This window comes from Mustela erminea, chromosome 9 (genome assembly GCF_009829155.1).
Source record: "Mustela erminea isolate mMusErm1 chromosome 9, mMusErm1.Pri, whole genome shotgun sequence".
In the NCBI taxonomy this organism is placed as follows: domain Eukaryota; kingdom Metazoa; phylum Chordata; class Mammalia; order Carnivora; family Mustelidae; genus Mustela; species Mustela erminea.
This window is the reverse complement of record NC_045622.1, coordinates 105029214-105043936: the sequence shown is the minus strand read 5'-3', so window position 1 is coordinate 105043936 and position 14723 is coordinate 105029214. Positions and strand designations below refer to the sequence as shown.

At 42.0% G+C, this 14723-nt stretch overlaps 1 protein-coding gene across 1 annotated transcript; it reads right to left on the bottom strand.

Moving 5' to 3' along the window:
- Positions 1 to 10616: 10616 nt before the first annotated feature.
- Positions 10617 to 14424, bottom strand: LOC116598307 (secretoglobin family 1D member-like). Its single transcript, XM_032356928.1, has 3 exons — positions 14339 to 14424; positions 11911 to 12098; positions 10617 to 10730 (listed from the first exon to the last, which is right to left on the bottom strand). The coding sequence occupies exons 1-3, from the start codon at positions 14391 to 14393 to the stop codon at positions 10698 to 10700; spliced, it is 276 nt and encodes a 91-aa protein (XP_032212819.1). The 5' UTR covers positions 14394 to 14424; the 3' UTR covers positions 10617 to 10697.
- Positions 14425 to 14723: the final 299 nt, after the last annotated feature.

The window sequence follows — 14723 nt, the reverse complement described above, 5'->3', positions numbered from 1 at the left end:
ACAATAGTAGAGTGGTCACTGGAGGCAAGGCACTGGTCAAACCTCCTCTAATCTTGTCAACAACAACCCAGCGTGTGAGGTGATAATAACAGTTATTGGCCTGAAGTGGGTAACTTAGAGTGTGAAAGAGGTCCCAAAATGAGTGGACTGCCAGGAGAGCAGCATAAACCAGGATTCTCCTGAGAAATCTGAGATGTGTGGTCGCCCTCCCTTGGTTGGCAACCTCCTCTGCAGCTTCCTGGGTGTAATCTGAAGGCAGCCCCTGTACACAGAGAGTAGGGAGAAACCGAAGAAAAGGCCGGCCCCTGCAGTTGGTATGTGGCAGGTTTAATGAGCAAGGGGTCTTACATAAGAAGTTTGTCTTGAGTAAGACAAAAGATGGGTAAATCTCCACACCAACGTGCCAGAATTAGAAAGTGTACAGAGGGGCCTCAAGTTTGTTCAGTCACATTCTCAGTTCAGGTGGTCTCAACGCCACATCACTACCTCAGGACACTGTGCTTGGGGCTGCTTCTGGGAGGGGAGCCGGCAAGAGGAACCTGCATTCCAAGGACAGGGAAGGTGGGTGTGGAGCCTCCAATTGCCTGGGTTCAGCTCACGGTCAACTGGTCACATCCTCTCTCCCAGCACCTCCCCATGAGATGGGCATATCATTTCTTCCCAGATGCAGACAATGGGACAAGAGAGGTCAAGTAAGTCGACCCTCAGACCATGTTTGTGGGTGGCAGGCAGGGTAAGGACCCAAATGTTCTGGCTGAGAAACCACTCTCAACACTATCGACCTCCTTGTTTGACACTTGCGGACTTTCATCTATGGCTCAAATGGATTCTTGTGAGCTTGACTCACACGACTGTCCTTTGTGAATTCCAGGTGGATTACTGCATAGGCCCACCAGTTTTCTGCTGAGGACTTTGCTCCCTGTAGCCTCCCCTTGCCACTGTCCTTGCCTCAGTCCCACTGGGTTGAAACTCCTTATTCTTTCCTGATGTTACATCAAAGGCAACCCTCTTCTTGTGCCCTTTCCTGACTCTGAATCGATAGGGATCTCTCTTTTCAAGACTCCTCGGCTCTGTGTGTAGCTCTCTCCTTATTGATCCCATGGTCCTTCCTCCCTGTTATGCTCTTACAGGGTACCACCTATGCACTGCTGGTCTTTGTGTGATTACAGTGATAAGGTAGGTGCTTAATTAAGTGCTGTGTAACTGCTTTTCAGGACAAATTTTGGATTTATATAAAGATTCACTGATTATATTACATGTTTATTATTAGGTCTACTTAGAAAGAGAAGTGCATTTAAATTTGGATATTTAGTGAAGTCAGGGATCAAATCCCAAACTAAAACCAGTCACCAGCCTGTCATTGTGGTGCTAACATCACCTTGTTTATGTTCTTGGATGAGGACTTTGGTGTCACAATAGGGAGATGGCTGGCAGAAGCAACCATTACCTTGAGCCAATGTAGCTTTGTTTCGATCTATCCTGGATCCATCTGATGACTTGGGACCGCAAGCCGGATTTGGAAGCCAAGCCAGGACCATGTGTCACCTCCAGTGAAGTCTTGGCTCATTCACCAAAACCCTGAACTTTACACAATGTGACATTGCCAAGAAATGTGTGGTAAAGAATTTAATCCTCATTTACCCATGACAGTTCATATGGATCATTAGATATCTACACCATTATCTTCTGTATTGAGTTAGTATTTTTCCCTCCACTATGTGCCCACCTTTTCTCTCTAATCATGGCATGCATAGTTTTGAAGCTTTGGTCCTCAGGTACATTACAAGATGTACATGGGAGAACTGATATAGTGTTTGCACTATGAAAACTGATTTTTCTACTGAACTTGACTGACTTTCTCCTTCCATTTTACACTTTTAGGCATTTGTCAATGTCTGGAGATATTTTGGGTGTCCCCACAGGGTGGGTGGTGTGCTAATGGAATCAAGAGGTTGTTCTTAAACAACTTGGGATGCTCAGGACATTTACTCAAAAAGGACTTTTTCATCCTCAAATGTCAATAGAGCCTTGGCAAATAACTAAAAGCATTTTCCCTGTAGCAAAATATCAGTAATGTGCTGGGTAGCCTCCCACTAAGTGGACAGTGAGAGGAGCACCAGTGCAGACAGATACTGGCATTGTCTTTGTCATTTGGTGCACAGAGCTCATCTTGTTCTTTCTTGTTCACAGACAATCGTTTCTCCATTCTGTCATCCACATTCTCCCTGTCCTTCAAAGTCCAGCTTAGTCTTTCTTCCCGAAGTCTTCCTTCAGAAAGAATGTTCAGCCCCTAAGGGCTTTGTTTTTGGTCGAATGTCTTATGGCCTTCGAATTCTACGGTAGAATCTCAGGGATATATTGATATCTTTTCCACTTCTTTTATGTCTTGTCATTTGACATGATAATTAATTCCTTAAGGAAATCCATTAATTCTTCCAATGAAATACATAAATTGCTCCTATGTTTGGTGCAGTGTAGGTTCATAGTTGACTTGAGATAATTTGCCACATTATAACATAGTTTTGGCCAAATTTTTCTCTGACCGTTTTTTGTTTTGCTCCTCCTCTTCCCTCCTGTCCTTCCTTTTCATTTCTAACAATTCTTGTATTTTACAAAATTTTCATCTTATTTTATTTTATTTTTTAGGTTTACTTATTTTTAGTAGTATCTATACCCCACATAAGGTTGAACTCATGATTTTGGAGACCAGGTGTTGCATCTTCTTCTGACTAAACAAGCCAGGTGCCCCCCAAAATTTTCCTTTTAAAATGGTTATATGGAAGCACTATTGAAAAAGGAAAGTATTGAAAAACAGCTTCCAGTGAGAAGTGCTGGAGCCGTCTCTATTCTGATCTACACCACATGGCCTCACACTCCTCTACTTCTTTCACTGTGTCTCCTGGTTCTGCTATGTTCTTAATATTGTTTTAAATTGTTCTCTACTGATTCATCCATAAAAATCAAAGTTTTTTCCTGTGTTGACTGGATTGCATGCCTTATTTTTCCTTATCTACTCCTTCTTTTTGGTAAGGCATATCTTCCCATACCTTCTGAGAAAAAGCTCACTGAAGATAAAACTTTTGAAGATATGCACTTACAAAATATCCATTTAAAATTTATTTATTTAAAAGATTTTATTTATTTATTTGACAGAGAGAGAGACAGCGAGAGAGGGAACACAAGCGGCGGGGGGGGGGGGGGGCAGGGGAAAGGGAGAAGCAGGCCTCTCCTTGAGCAGGGACCATGATGTGGGGCTTGATCCCAGGACCCCTGGATCATGACCTGAGCCAAAGGCAGACACTTAATGACTGAACCACCCAGGTGCCTTCCCCAAATTATTTATTTATTTAATTTAATTTTATTACGTTATGTAAGTCACCATACAGTACATCATTTGTTTTTTGTAGTGTTCCACGATTTATTGTTTGCATACAACACCCAGTGCCCCATGCAATACATGCCCTCCTTAATATCCATCACTGGGCTAACCCATCCCCCACCCACTCCCCTGTGAAACCCTCGGTTTATTTCCTGGAGTCCATAGTCTCTCATGGTTTGTCTTTCCCCCTGGTTTCCTCCCCTTCATTTTCCCCTTCCTTCTCCTAATGTCCTCCATGCTATTCCTCATGTTCCACAAATAAGTGAAACTATATGATAATTGACTTTATCTGCTTGACGTATTTCACTTAGCATAATACCCTCCAGTTCCATCCATGTTGATGCAAATGGTGGGTAATCACCCTTTTGATGGCTGAGTAATATTCCATTGTATATATGGACCACATCTTCTTTATCCTTTGTCTGTTGAAGGGTATCTTGTCTCCTTCCACAGTTTGGCAATTGTGGACATTGCTGCTATGAACATTGGGGTGCATGTGGCCCTTCTTTTCACTACATCTGTAGTGAAAAGTACCCCATAGTACAATTGCTGGGTCATAAGGTAGCTCATTTTTAACTTCTTGAGGAACCTCCATACTGTTTTCCAAAGTGGCTCTACCAACTTGCATTCCCACCAACAGTGTAAGAGTGTTCCCCTTTCTCTGCATCCTCTCCAACATTTGTTGTTTCCTGCCTTGTGAATTTTTGCCATTCTAATTGGGGAAGTTGGTATCTCAATGTAGTTTTGATTTGAATTTCCCTGAATGGCTAATGATGTTGAACATTTTCTTCATAGTTAAGTGATAGTTGGTTTCATATAAAATCCCAGGTTGCAGCCTCTGAATTTTTAACCTAAACTTTGCGTCTTCCAGTCCTGTGTTGAATCAATTTTTATTCTCCACTCTCGAGTGGCCTAGTGTTTCCTTCTGAAAGAAATACCTTTCTTCTGATTGGTGTTCAAAAGAATCACAGAAATGTGTTTTGAGGTGAGGAGTGAGTGGGTTATTCAATTTTGTATTCTTCATTTCTACAAAATAGCTTGTCATTTTGCTATGATAGTTTTCTTCCCACTGTGGTCAGTCTCATTCTGCAGTCCTATTTGTTGGGTGTCACGGATTGGTGCTTTAACATGCTTTTCCATTCTCTCATATTTGTATTTTTTAATCCCTTCTACTACATATACATTACTTTTGTTCCACCATTTTGCTTTGTCTTCCAACTCATTATTATTTTTTTCCAGAGGTCTTATTTTTAATTTTTCCAGAGCTCTTTGTTTTACTTTGAATGGTTGTAAGACCTGAGGAGATGAGGAGATTTTGGTAATCTGGGCTTTCTGAAGAACCATGAAAGGATCCACAGGAGAATGAGTTGCCTGGCCCAGAGAATCTACACTAAAAGAATATGAATCTACACTAAAAGAATATGCAAAAGAATATGAATCCGTTAGGAACTTTCTTGTCTCATATCTCACATCATTTTAGGCCCTAACTCTGCCAGAAATTGTGGTTGGTAGTGGCGAGAGAAAAAGTGATAGGAAAGGAGTGAAAGAAAGGAGAAGTCTTAATTTTGAAACAATGTGAGGTTTTGATTATTACACAGGCCTCAATACACTAATTTCCAAATGGAGACATTAGATTTCATATCCTAGGAAACAGTGGACCTTTGAAGGTTTGGTTAAAATAAGCCATGGGAAAAGCTTAGCTTTGTGTTCAGAGTGTTGACTTTTCATAGCGAGCAAGATGGATTCAGGGAGAAGCCACTGGAGGAGTTGTCCTTGGGCAAAGAGTAGTAATCTACGACCAGAGGAACAATTAGAGTCCTCGAAAACAAAGCCAAAAGACTCTATATACATCCATCCTTCATGCTTGGTTAAACACAGTTGTGAGTTGAACCAAAGTTTCTAGAAAATTAGGCATATGTCAACAAAGAATCTAGGAGGTGACTCAAACAGTGAGTTGACACCAGATGTTGTTTGACTTCAAGGTGTCAACAACTCTGGCGGAATATGTTCAGTGGAGATTGAACTTTAGACCCTGCTCCCATGTAGCTATCTTTCTGCTGTGTCAGGTAGCTATAGGCTGAGGAGTGTGTGTGTGTGTTTGGTAAAATACACATGAGATAAAATTTACCATTCAAACTTTTTAAATGTACAATTCCACTACATTAAGTATATTCACAATGTTGTAATAGCTATGTATTTGCAGAAGTCATCTCAAACAGAAACTCTGCATGCAGTAAATACTTTATAAACTTCAATCCTCCAAGCCCTGACTTTGCAGTCATGCTTTATCTCACCTTGCACTCTCTAGCAGCAGCTCATGAGGGAATATATTCCTATATGAAAACCCTGGTTTATTAGTTTTATAACAGTGGAGCTAATGAGTATCCCTAAAAGGAGTAGGGTTGGTGGTTTACAGTAGTAGCTAAGGAAAGGTCTCAAGGCAGGAGGTGGTTGGCAAGCTGAGTGAGAAAAGCATGGAGCTCTTGATTTCAGGGTCATGAGTTTGAGCCCTACATATTGGGTGTAGAGATTACTTAATCTCCATATTGGGTGTAGAGATTACTTAAATAAAAATAAAACATAAAACCAAAATGTCTCAAGGTGACCACCACAGTGATGCTGGGGGTTCCCTGAGTGTCATGGAGATTCTTGTCTTCCTCCCACCATGAACACATGGCAACTGGGCAGACACTGGGCTACTGCCACCTAAAGAAAATGGAGATGAAGAAATGAGGATTGCATGGATTCTACCTGCAGAGAGATCTGTATATTGGTGCTCGTGGGGCTGGTGAGCAGTCTGGGCATAGGTTGCTTTTTTTTTTTTTCATTTATTTATTTTCAGCATAACAGTATCATTATTTTTTCACCACACCCAGTGCTCCATGCAATCCGTGCCCTCTATAATACCCACCACCTGGTACCCCGGCCTCCCACCCCCCCCACACTTCAAACCCCTCAGATTGTTTTTCAGAGTCCATAGTCTCTCATGATTTACCTCCCCTTCCAATTTACCCCAACCCCCTTATCTCTAACTCCCCATGTCCTCCTGGCATAAAAACAGACACATAGAGCAGTGGAAAAGAGTAGAGAGCCCAGATATGGACCCTCAACTCTATGGTCAAATAATCTTCGACAAAACAGGAAAAAATATACAGTGGAAAAAAGACAGTCTCTTCAATAAATGGTGCTGGGAAAACTGGGCAGCTATATGTAGAAGAATGAAACTCGACCATTCTCTTACACTATACACAAAGATAAACTCAAAATGGATAAAAGACCTCAACGTGAGACAGGAATCCATCAGAATCCTAGAGGAGAACATAGGCAGTAATCTCTTCGATATCAGCCACAGCAACTTCTTTCAAGATATGTCTCCAAAGGCAAAGGAAACAAAAGCAAAGATGAACTTTTGGGACTTCATCAAAGTCAAAAGCTTCTGCACAGCAAAGGAAACAGTCGAGAAAACAAAGAGGCAACCCACGAAATGAGAGAAGATATTTGCAAATGACAGTACAGACAAAAGGTTGATATCCAGGATCTATAAAGAACTCCTCAAACTCAACACACACAAAACAGATAATCTAATCAAAATGGACAGAAGATATGAACGGACACTTCTCCAATGAAGACATACAAATGGCTATCAGACACATGAAAAAATGTTCATGATCACTAGTCCTCAGGGAGATTCAAATTAAAACCATATTGAGATCCATTGAAGATGTGGTATATATACACAATGGAATACTATGCAGCCATCAAAAGAAATGAAATCTTGCCATTTGCGACAACATGGATGGAACTAGAGCGTATCATGCTTAGCGAAATAAGTCAAGCAGAGAAAGACAACTATCATATGATCTCCCTGATATGAGGAAGTGGTGATGCAACATGGGGGCTTAAGTGGGTAGGAGAAGAATCAATGAAACAAGATGGGATTGGGAGGGAGACAAACCATAAGTGACTTTTAATCTCACAAAACAAACTGAGGGTTGCTGGGGGGAGGGGGTTTGGGAGAAGGGGGTGGGATTATGGACATTGGGGAGGGTATGTGCTTTGGTGAGTGCTGTGAAGTGTGTAAACCTGGTGATTCACAGACCTGTACCCCTGGGGATAGAGTATTATGCCTCCATCAGAAAGGATGAATACCCAACTTTTGTAGCAACATGGACGGGACTGGAAGAGATTATGCTGAGTTAAATAAGTCAAGCAGAGAGAGTCAATTATCATATGGTTTCACTTATTTGTGGAGCATAACAAATAGCATGGAGGACATGGGGACTTAGAGTGGAGAAGGGAGTTGGGGGAAATTGGAAGGGGAGGTGAACCATGAGAGACTATGGACTCTGAAAAACAATCTGAGGGTTTTGAAGGGACGGGGGGTGGGAGGTTGGGGTACCAGGTGGTGGGTATTATAGAGGGCACGGATTGCATGGAGCACGGGGTGTGGTGCAAAAATAATGAATACTGTTATGCTGGAAATAAAAAAAAAAAAAAGAATGTCCAATGGAAAAAAGACAGCCTCTTCAATAAATGGTGTTGGGAAAATTGGACAGCCACATGCAGAAAAATGAAATTGGACCATTTCCTTACACCACACACGAAAATAGACTCAAAATGGATGAAGGACCTCAATGTGAGAAAGGAATCCATCAAAATCCTTGAGGAGAACACAGGCAACAACCTCTTCGACTTCAGCCACAGCAACATCTTCCTAGGAACATCGCCAAAGGCAAGGGAAACAAGGGCAAAAATGAACTATTGGGATTTCATCAAGATCAAAAGCTTTTGCACAGCAAAGGAAACAGTTAACAAAATCAAAAGACAACTGACAGAATGGGAGAAGATATTTGCAAACGACATATCAGATAAAGGACTAGTGTCCAAAATCCATAAAGAACTTAGCAAACTCCACACCCAAAGAACAAATAATCCAATCAAGAAATGGGCAGAGGACATGAACAGACATTTCTGCAAAGAAGACATCCAGATGGCCAACAGACACATGAAAAAGTGCTCCATATCACTCGGCATCAGGGAAATACAAATCAAAACCACAATGAGATATCACCTCACACCAGTCAGAATGGCTAAAATCAACAAGTCAGGAAATGACAGATGCTGGCGAGGATGCGGAGAAAGGGGAATCCTCCTACACTGTTGGTGGGAATGCAAGCTGGTGCAGCCACTCTGGAAAACAGCATGGAGGTTCCTCAAAATGTTGAAAATAGAACTGCCCTATGACCCAGCAATTGCACTACTGGGTATTTACCCTAAAGACACAAACGTAGTGATCCAAAGGGGCACGTGCACCCGAATGTTTATAGCAGCAATGTCCACAATAGCCAAACTATGGAAAGAACCTAGATGTCCATCAACAGATGAATGGATCAAGAAGATGTGGTATATATACACAATGGAATACTATGCAGCCATCAAAAGAAATGAAATCTTGCCATTTGTGACAACATGGATGGAACTAGAGCATATCATGCTTAGCGAAATAAGTCAAGCAGAGAAAGACAACTATTATATGATCTCCCTCATATGAGGAAGTGGTGATGCAACATGGGGGCTTAAGTGGGTAGGAGAAGAATCAATGAAACAAGATGGGATTGGGAGGGAGACAAACCACAAGTGACTCTTAATCTCACAAAACAAACTGAGGGTTGCTGGGGGAAGGGGGGTGGGGAGAAGGGGGCGGGGTTATGGACATTGGGGTGGGTATGTGCTTTGGTGAGTGCTGTGAAGTGTGTAAACCTGGCGATTCACAGACCTGTACCCCTGGGGATAAAAATATATGTTTATAAAAAATAAAAAATTAAAAAAAAGATGAAAGACCATTCCATGCTCATGAATCAGAAGAATGAACATTGTTAAAATGTCTATACTGCCTAGAACAATCTATACTTTTAATGCCATTCTGATCAAAATACCACCGGTATTTTTCAAAAAGCTAGAACCCCATATATTTTAAATGAAGGAGATAGAGGGAGATTGACAGACACAGAAAAGAAAAAGGGAATGGGACCACATAGGGCAGAGATCAGAGTGATGGGACACAAGACAAGGAATGTTGGTTTCCACCCATCAGCAGCCATGAATAGATTTTCACCTCAACCTTCCAGAGGGAGCACAATGATTTCAGGAAGGTGTTATAGACTTTGGATTCTGTCATTCAAGCATTGAGAAAAAATTGGGGTAGGCTACTAAACGTATCATAGTGTTTTGCAGCAGCCAGTGGAAACTCATCCTAATTTTCTTTTCTTTTTCTTTTTTTAAAAAGATTTTATTTATTTATTTGACAGAGAGAGAGAGAGAGAGAAAGAGAGAGAGCACGCAAGCAGGGAGAGTGGCAGGGAGAGGGAGAAGCAGTCTCCTGATGAGCAGAGAGCCTGATGCGGGGCTTGATCCCAGGACCCTGGGATCATGGCTTGAGCTGAAGGCAGATGCTTAACTGACTGAGACACCCAGGTACCCCTAATCCAAATTTTCTGCATCAGGTGCCTTATTGCTTGTGGTCTTGGGGAAAAAGGGAGGCTCATGGAAGGTAGAGCAGGTTGCTGCAGGCAGTGCATACAGTTCTCTACATTTCTTTTAAAGTAACTGTGAAGTCTTGATTGGAATTTTCCAGATGGCAGCTGGGTGCTGTGTCTGGAGCTCTCAGGAAAATGTGAGGGAGAAGCATTAGCTTGAGGTGTTGAGTGGGCTGGACCTTGATGAGCAATGCGCAGGTGCAGACTCAAAAAGAGCTTAAGGATGAACCCTGGAGATTCACTAAAAATTGAGAAGTATATGGAAAACAAATTATATTAGAGAATTCATAGGATCAAATCCAGAGTGAAGGTGTCAGGATGGAGCAGGTTGGTTGTGGTTGTGATAAGCACAAGACTATTAGTGGTGCTTCTGGTTGAGAACCATGTGACTAGCCAGACAGTTAGGCCATGGGTATCCTCCATACAAAACCATAGCAGGAATATTTGTATCATTTATTACTCCGAAACTTCATTTTCACTCATGGCCATGTGATGGGAAATCTAAAAAGTGATGCATGATGATTCTTGGGCAAGTATTTCCTCTTGTGGTCCCTACTCCCCAGAGTGCCATGAGTAACTTGACATTAGCTTTCCAAAATTTACTATTGACAACACCCAGCGACCACTTCATGACAAAGAACACCCCAACTCAAGGCCAGAGACTGTGGGATAATAACAAGATAAATAAAAAAGTGCAGGGAAACTGATTTATTGAAGCAAGATGTTGAAACCTTTACATTTTCCAGAATAGGTGATTATTGCAAGACAGATGTATTAGTTTATCAGTTTATTAGACATTTCAGCATGATTTTCCCCTGAAACAGATAAAGGAGAGAGAAGTTCAGTCATGATGCTCCTGGGGATGACACCTTAACACAGACTCTACTCACAAAACCTTGTCTGTGAAGTTTCAGCCAACAAAAGGCAAGTAGAGTGGGCACAAGACAGGATACCAGGGAGGATAGTAAACTAAATACACTTGACATAATATAACAACGAAGCAAGTCAGGAAAATCTATTTCCATAGTCTGGCAAATTAAAGCCTGAGGTGACCCAAGAGTAAGACTCAAGTTTCTAACGGAAGGAGGAGCGGCCCAGGACTCTTTTCTTTGCTATCCCAGGGGGAAGGACTCCAATTTTTCACTGCAGTGGAGATATGGAGGTAGAGACTGGAATAGGGGTGGGAGGGGACTTTGGGTATGCTGCTTTCAAGAGAGTCCCAGATTCAGGGTGTGGAAAATCAACCAGATTGCACATGTCTTCTCAGCACTGAATACCCAGTCCCTGTGGGCCTTTGTGACTGAACCTCATGACCTAAATCCAGCAGTGGATGGGCTGAGAGACACCTTCAAGTATCTTATTTCTAGACAAATACATAATTTAAGTGTTTCTCCCTCACATGTGACTACAGGAGATAGTGGAAGGACGTTTTCTGGACATGGGTGTGATAAGGGAGAGAGTTGTAGGCATGGAGTAGTGAAGCAGGCTAAGATATGAGGGTTAGGCCTTGGACTGCAGAAGCTGGCAGAGTGCCCAGCCATCTGCCCTCCAAGCTGACAGAGGTCTGAGTTCCCTTCTTTCCAGCTCTCTCCCTAACACTCCCAACATGCCCCTGGGATTCCCCTGTGACTATGTCCACTCAGAGGGGGGGATCTTGCCCTCAGGAAAGCTCCCAGGTAAGGAGGCAGCCAGACTTTGGTCCTTCAACATCACTGCTTGGGGCCCCGGGTATCCTCCTCCTCAGGACACTATGGGGAACCTGATATCCAGGGAAGTGACCTGAGAAGGAAAAACATTCCCAGGTTTTCTGTTCAGCCTTTGTATACCTCCCCAGGTATAATATCATCCACCCTGGGGCCACTGGTCATCCTATCAGCAGTGAACAGGGAGGCAACTACCTCCACCACCTGTGCCCGTGACAGAGCAGCACCTTTATTTCCTTCCTGGCTGCTTAGCTGAGCAGAAGCCTCTATACACAAAGAAGAAAGGAATTACCAATGCCTTCTCAATTAGCAATCTGGACCCAAAGGACATTTCATCTGTGCAGGCCTTCACTTTCATCTTGGCCTCAATGAATTCTGGAGGTGCGTTATATTTCTCAAGTGTTTTCTCGTACATGTTTTTTTCTTTAAGAAGGAAGCCTTTCATATCAGTTGCTAAGTCTGGACAGGTGATTGCACTGGCTGGTGAAGAAAAAGAAATATAATCAATATAAGGAAAGTCAATTTTCCCCGATGGTTTCCTGATGTTAGAACTAGACAGGAACGGAAAGGTCATATGATCCCTTCCCACCATAGCACCAATGACAATGGGTGAACAGGGAACCTGTGACTTCATATTGAAGAGCCCTCAGAGGATCTAGGATGAGAATATAGGCTTACTGATACCTAGTTCAGTTTTTATCTTTTTAAAATCACATTCCCTTCTTTCCAAGACTCTCCTGGTTTTCTGGAATTTACTTTCCTTTATATTTCAAATAATTAAGTTTTGCCTGAATAGAATGACACCTTGTTTTTGTCTTGGATTTTGGGTTAGAGGAGATTTTAGTAATCAATTGTTAAGTGAATGGTAGAGTCAGGTCTTTCTCGAGAGCAGAGAAGGCGTGGGTTGATCTGGAGAAGAGCACGTCACACTCTTTATATGGTGGAAGATCCCACTTTGAGACAGAATAATAAGACTGACTTTCTCTGCTTGACTTATTTCACTTGGCATAGTCAATTATCATGCGGTGTCACTTACTCGTGGAACATAAGGAATAGCATGGAGGAGGAGATGAACCATGAGAGACTGTGGACTCTGAGAAACAAACTGAGGGTTTTAGAGGTGAGGGTAGGGTGGGGGGATGGATTGGCTCAGTGATGGTTATTAAGGAGGGCATGTATTGCATGGAGCACTGGGTGTTATATGTAAACAATGAATCTTGGAAAACTATATCAAAAACCAATGTCATACTGTATGGTGACTAACATAATATAATAATAAAAAAATTCAGAGCTCAGAAGGCCAAACATTAGGAATGGCCTCTCATTTAGTTAATTATTAGGTATCTCCAGCAAAGGGTCTCTTAATGGATGTCCCTGTACTCATATTTATTTAAATTTCTATTTTTATTTATTTATTTTTAAAAATCTACTTATTTTCTTTGTTTATTTAAAGTAAGTTAAAATAAATCATCTGCTATTAAAAAATAAAGAGTAAGATTATGTTATTGAATGCAGATATGGTTAAAAAGCTAAACACAAGCATATAAACACAAACTCCCAGGTAAGCAGTTTGAACACATTTAAAGCTCATACACAAAGCAATGGCTAGCTCTGTTATTCTTGCATGGATGTACAGAATTCCTTAGAGAGGGTGGGAGACAGGGAATAGGGCTCTTTCCTGATCCCTCTGGAACTGTGTGGAGACCTAAAGTGACCACTTTTCCTAGTGTGGATTCTCTACACCTCATGTCTTTGTAACCATGCTGTAGCCAGGGAGGTATCCTGTCAGGATCTAATCTGACCCCTGATCAGATGTCACACCATGCAAAGAATTTGAGAGAGGTTTAAATCAGAGGCAAAGGAGGAAGTAAGAGGATGTTTAGAAAGCCAGATGAAATAGAAAGACTGAATAAGAGTTGGGTTAGTCTCAAGGTTAAGCAGACATTGTGGAATGGATGGCTAGAATTAATCAAGATAAGCAGAAATTCCACCCCTCAGAATGAACATGTTCTACTACAAAATACTGGTATCACTCCTAGAAAACCAGGAGGACTGGTAGATACAGTGAAATCTATTCACTAGTAGATACAGTGAATGCTGTATATTTCAGAGCCCCCTTGAAGATTCATTATCAAATATTAAAAGAACACTGGCTCTTCTGGAAGTGAAAACCTTCCTCAAACCCTTCCAGCTGTATCATTTTATGAGTCTGAATCCATGAGTGAAAAATCTGTGGACTCACCTGGCACCTGAAAAACTCTGGGAAGGATTATGTCTGGGAAGTACCAGATACTGGCTGGAGCACCAAAGCTAGACCCATGACGGACTTAATCTCACTCCACTACTATAGCTTCTCTTGTGGTATCTGTCAAACCCAACCATGACAAAGGACTTGGAGAGATAAAGCATTTTGTTGAAGGTCAAAGGTCTGATAAGTGGCAGAGCCATGATTCACACCTAAATTTATGTTCTCTTGCTTCTGAAACAGAGATCACAGATAAGGAGGGAGGCCTCAGTGGAAATTCTTAAAATTTGTCTGTAATAATTTGTTGTACAACTTCCAGGGTGTTGGCAACTCACAAAATTAGCCCTGGGTTGGGAGTGGGGGCAGGAGGCTAGTTCACAAGTAGAGGAAAAGGAGTAAAGCCACTTAAGGTCACCTAGTTCAGACAGGGGTACTCACCAGGGCTGGTGCCAGTCTGATGAGAAATAGCACTCACCTTCACAGCAGTAAAGAGCCAGAGTGACCAGTAGGACACTCAGGAATAGCTTCATGGTGTATTTTCCTTCAAGTTCTCGGCTTTAGTGAGTGGTGAGCAATTAGAAGCTTATATCAGGAGACTGGGGAACCTAGGCTACTTATACCTAGACAGCCTCCCTGGTGCTGCCCAAATAAACATGTGGTCTGGCCACGGCCCTGGCTTCCAGCCCTAGCTTCCTCAGTGAGTGCTCACGCCATCCATCAGTGTCATAGACCCCAATGACTTGGTCAAAGTTCCTGTTCAAAGAGCAAAAAAAACTTTTGGGACTTTGTCAAGATTAAAAACCTGCACAGCAAAAGAAACAGTCAATGAAATAAAGAGGCAACTCATGAATGGGAGAAGA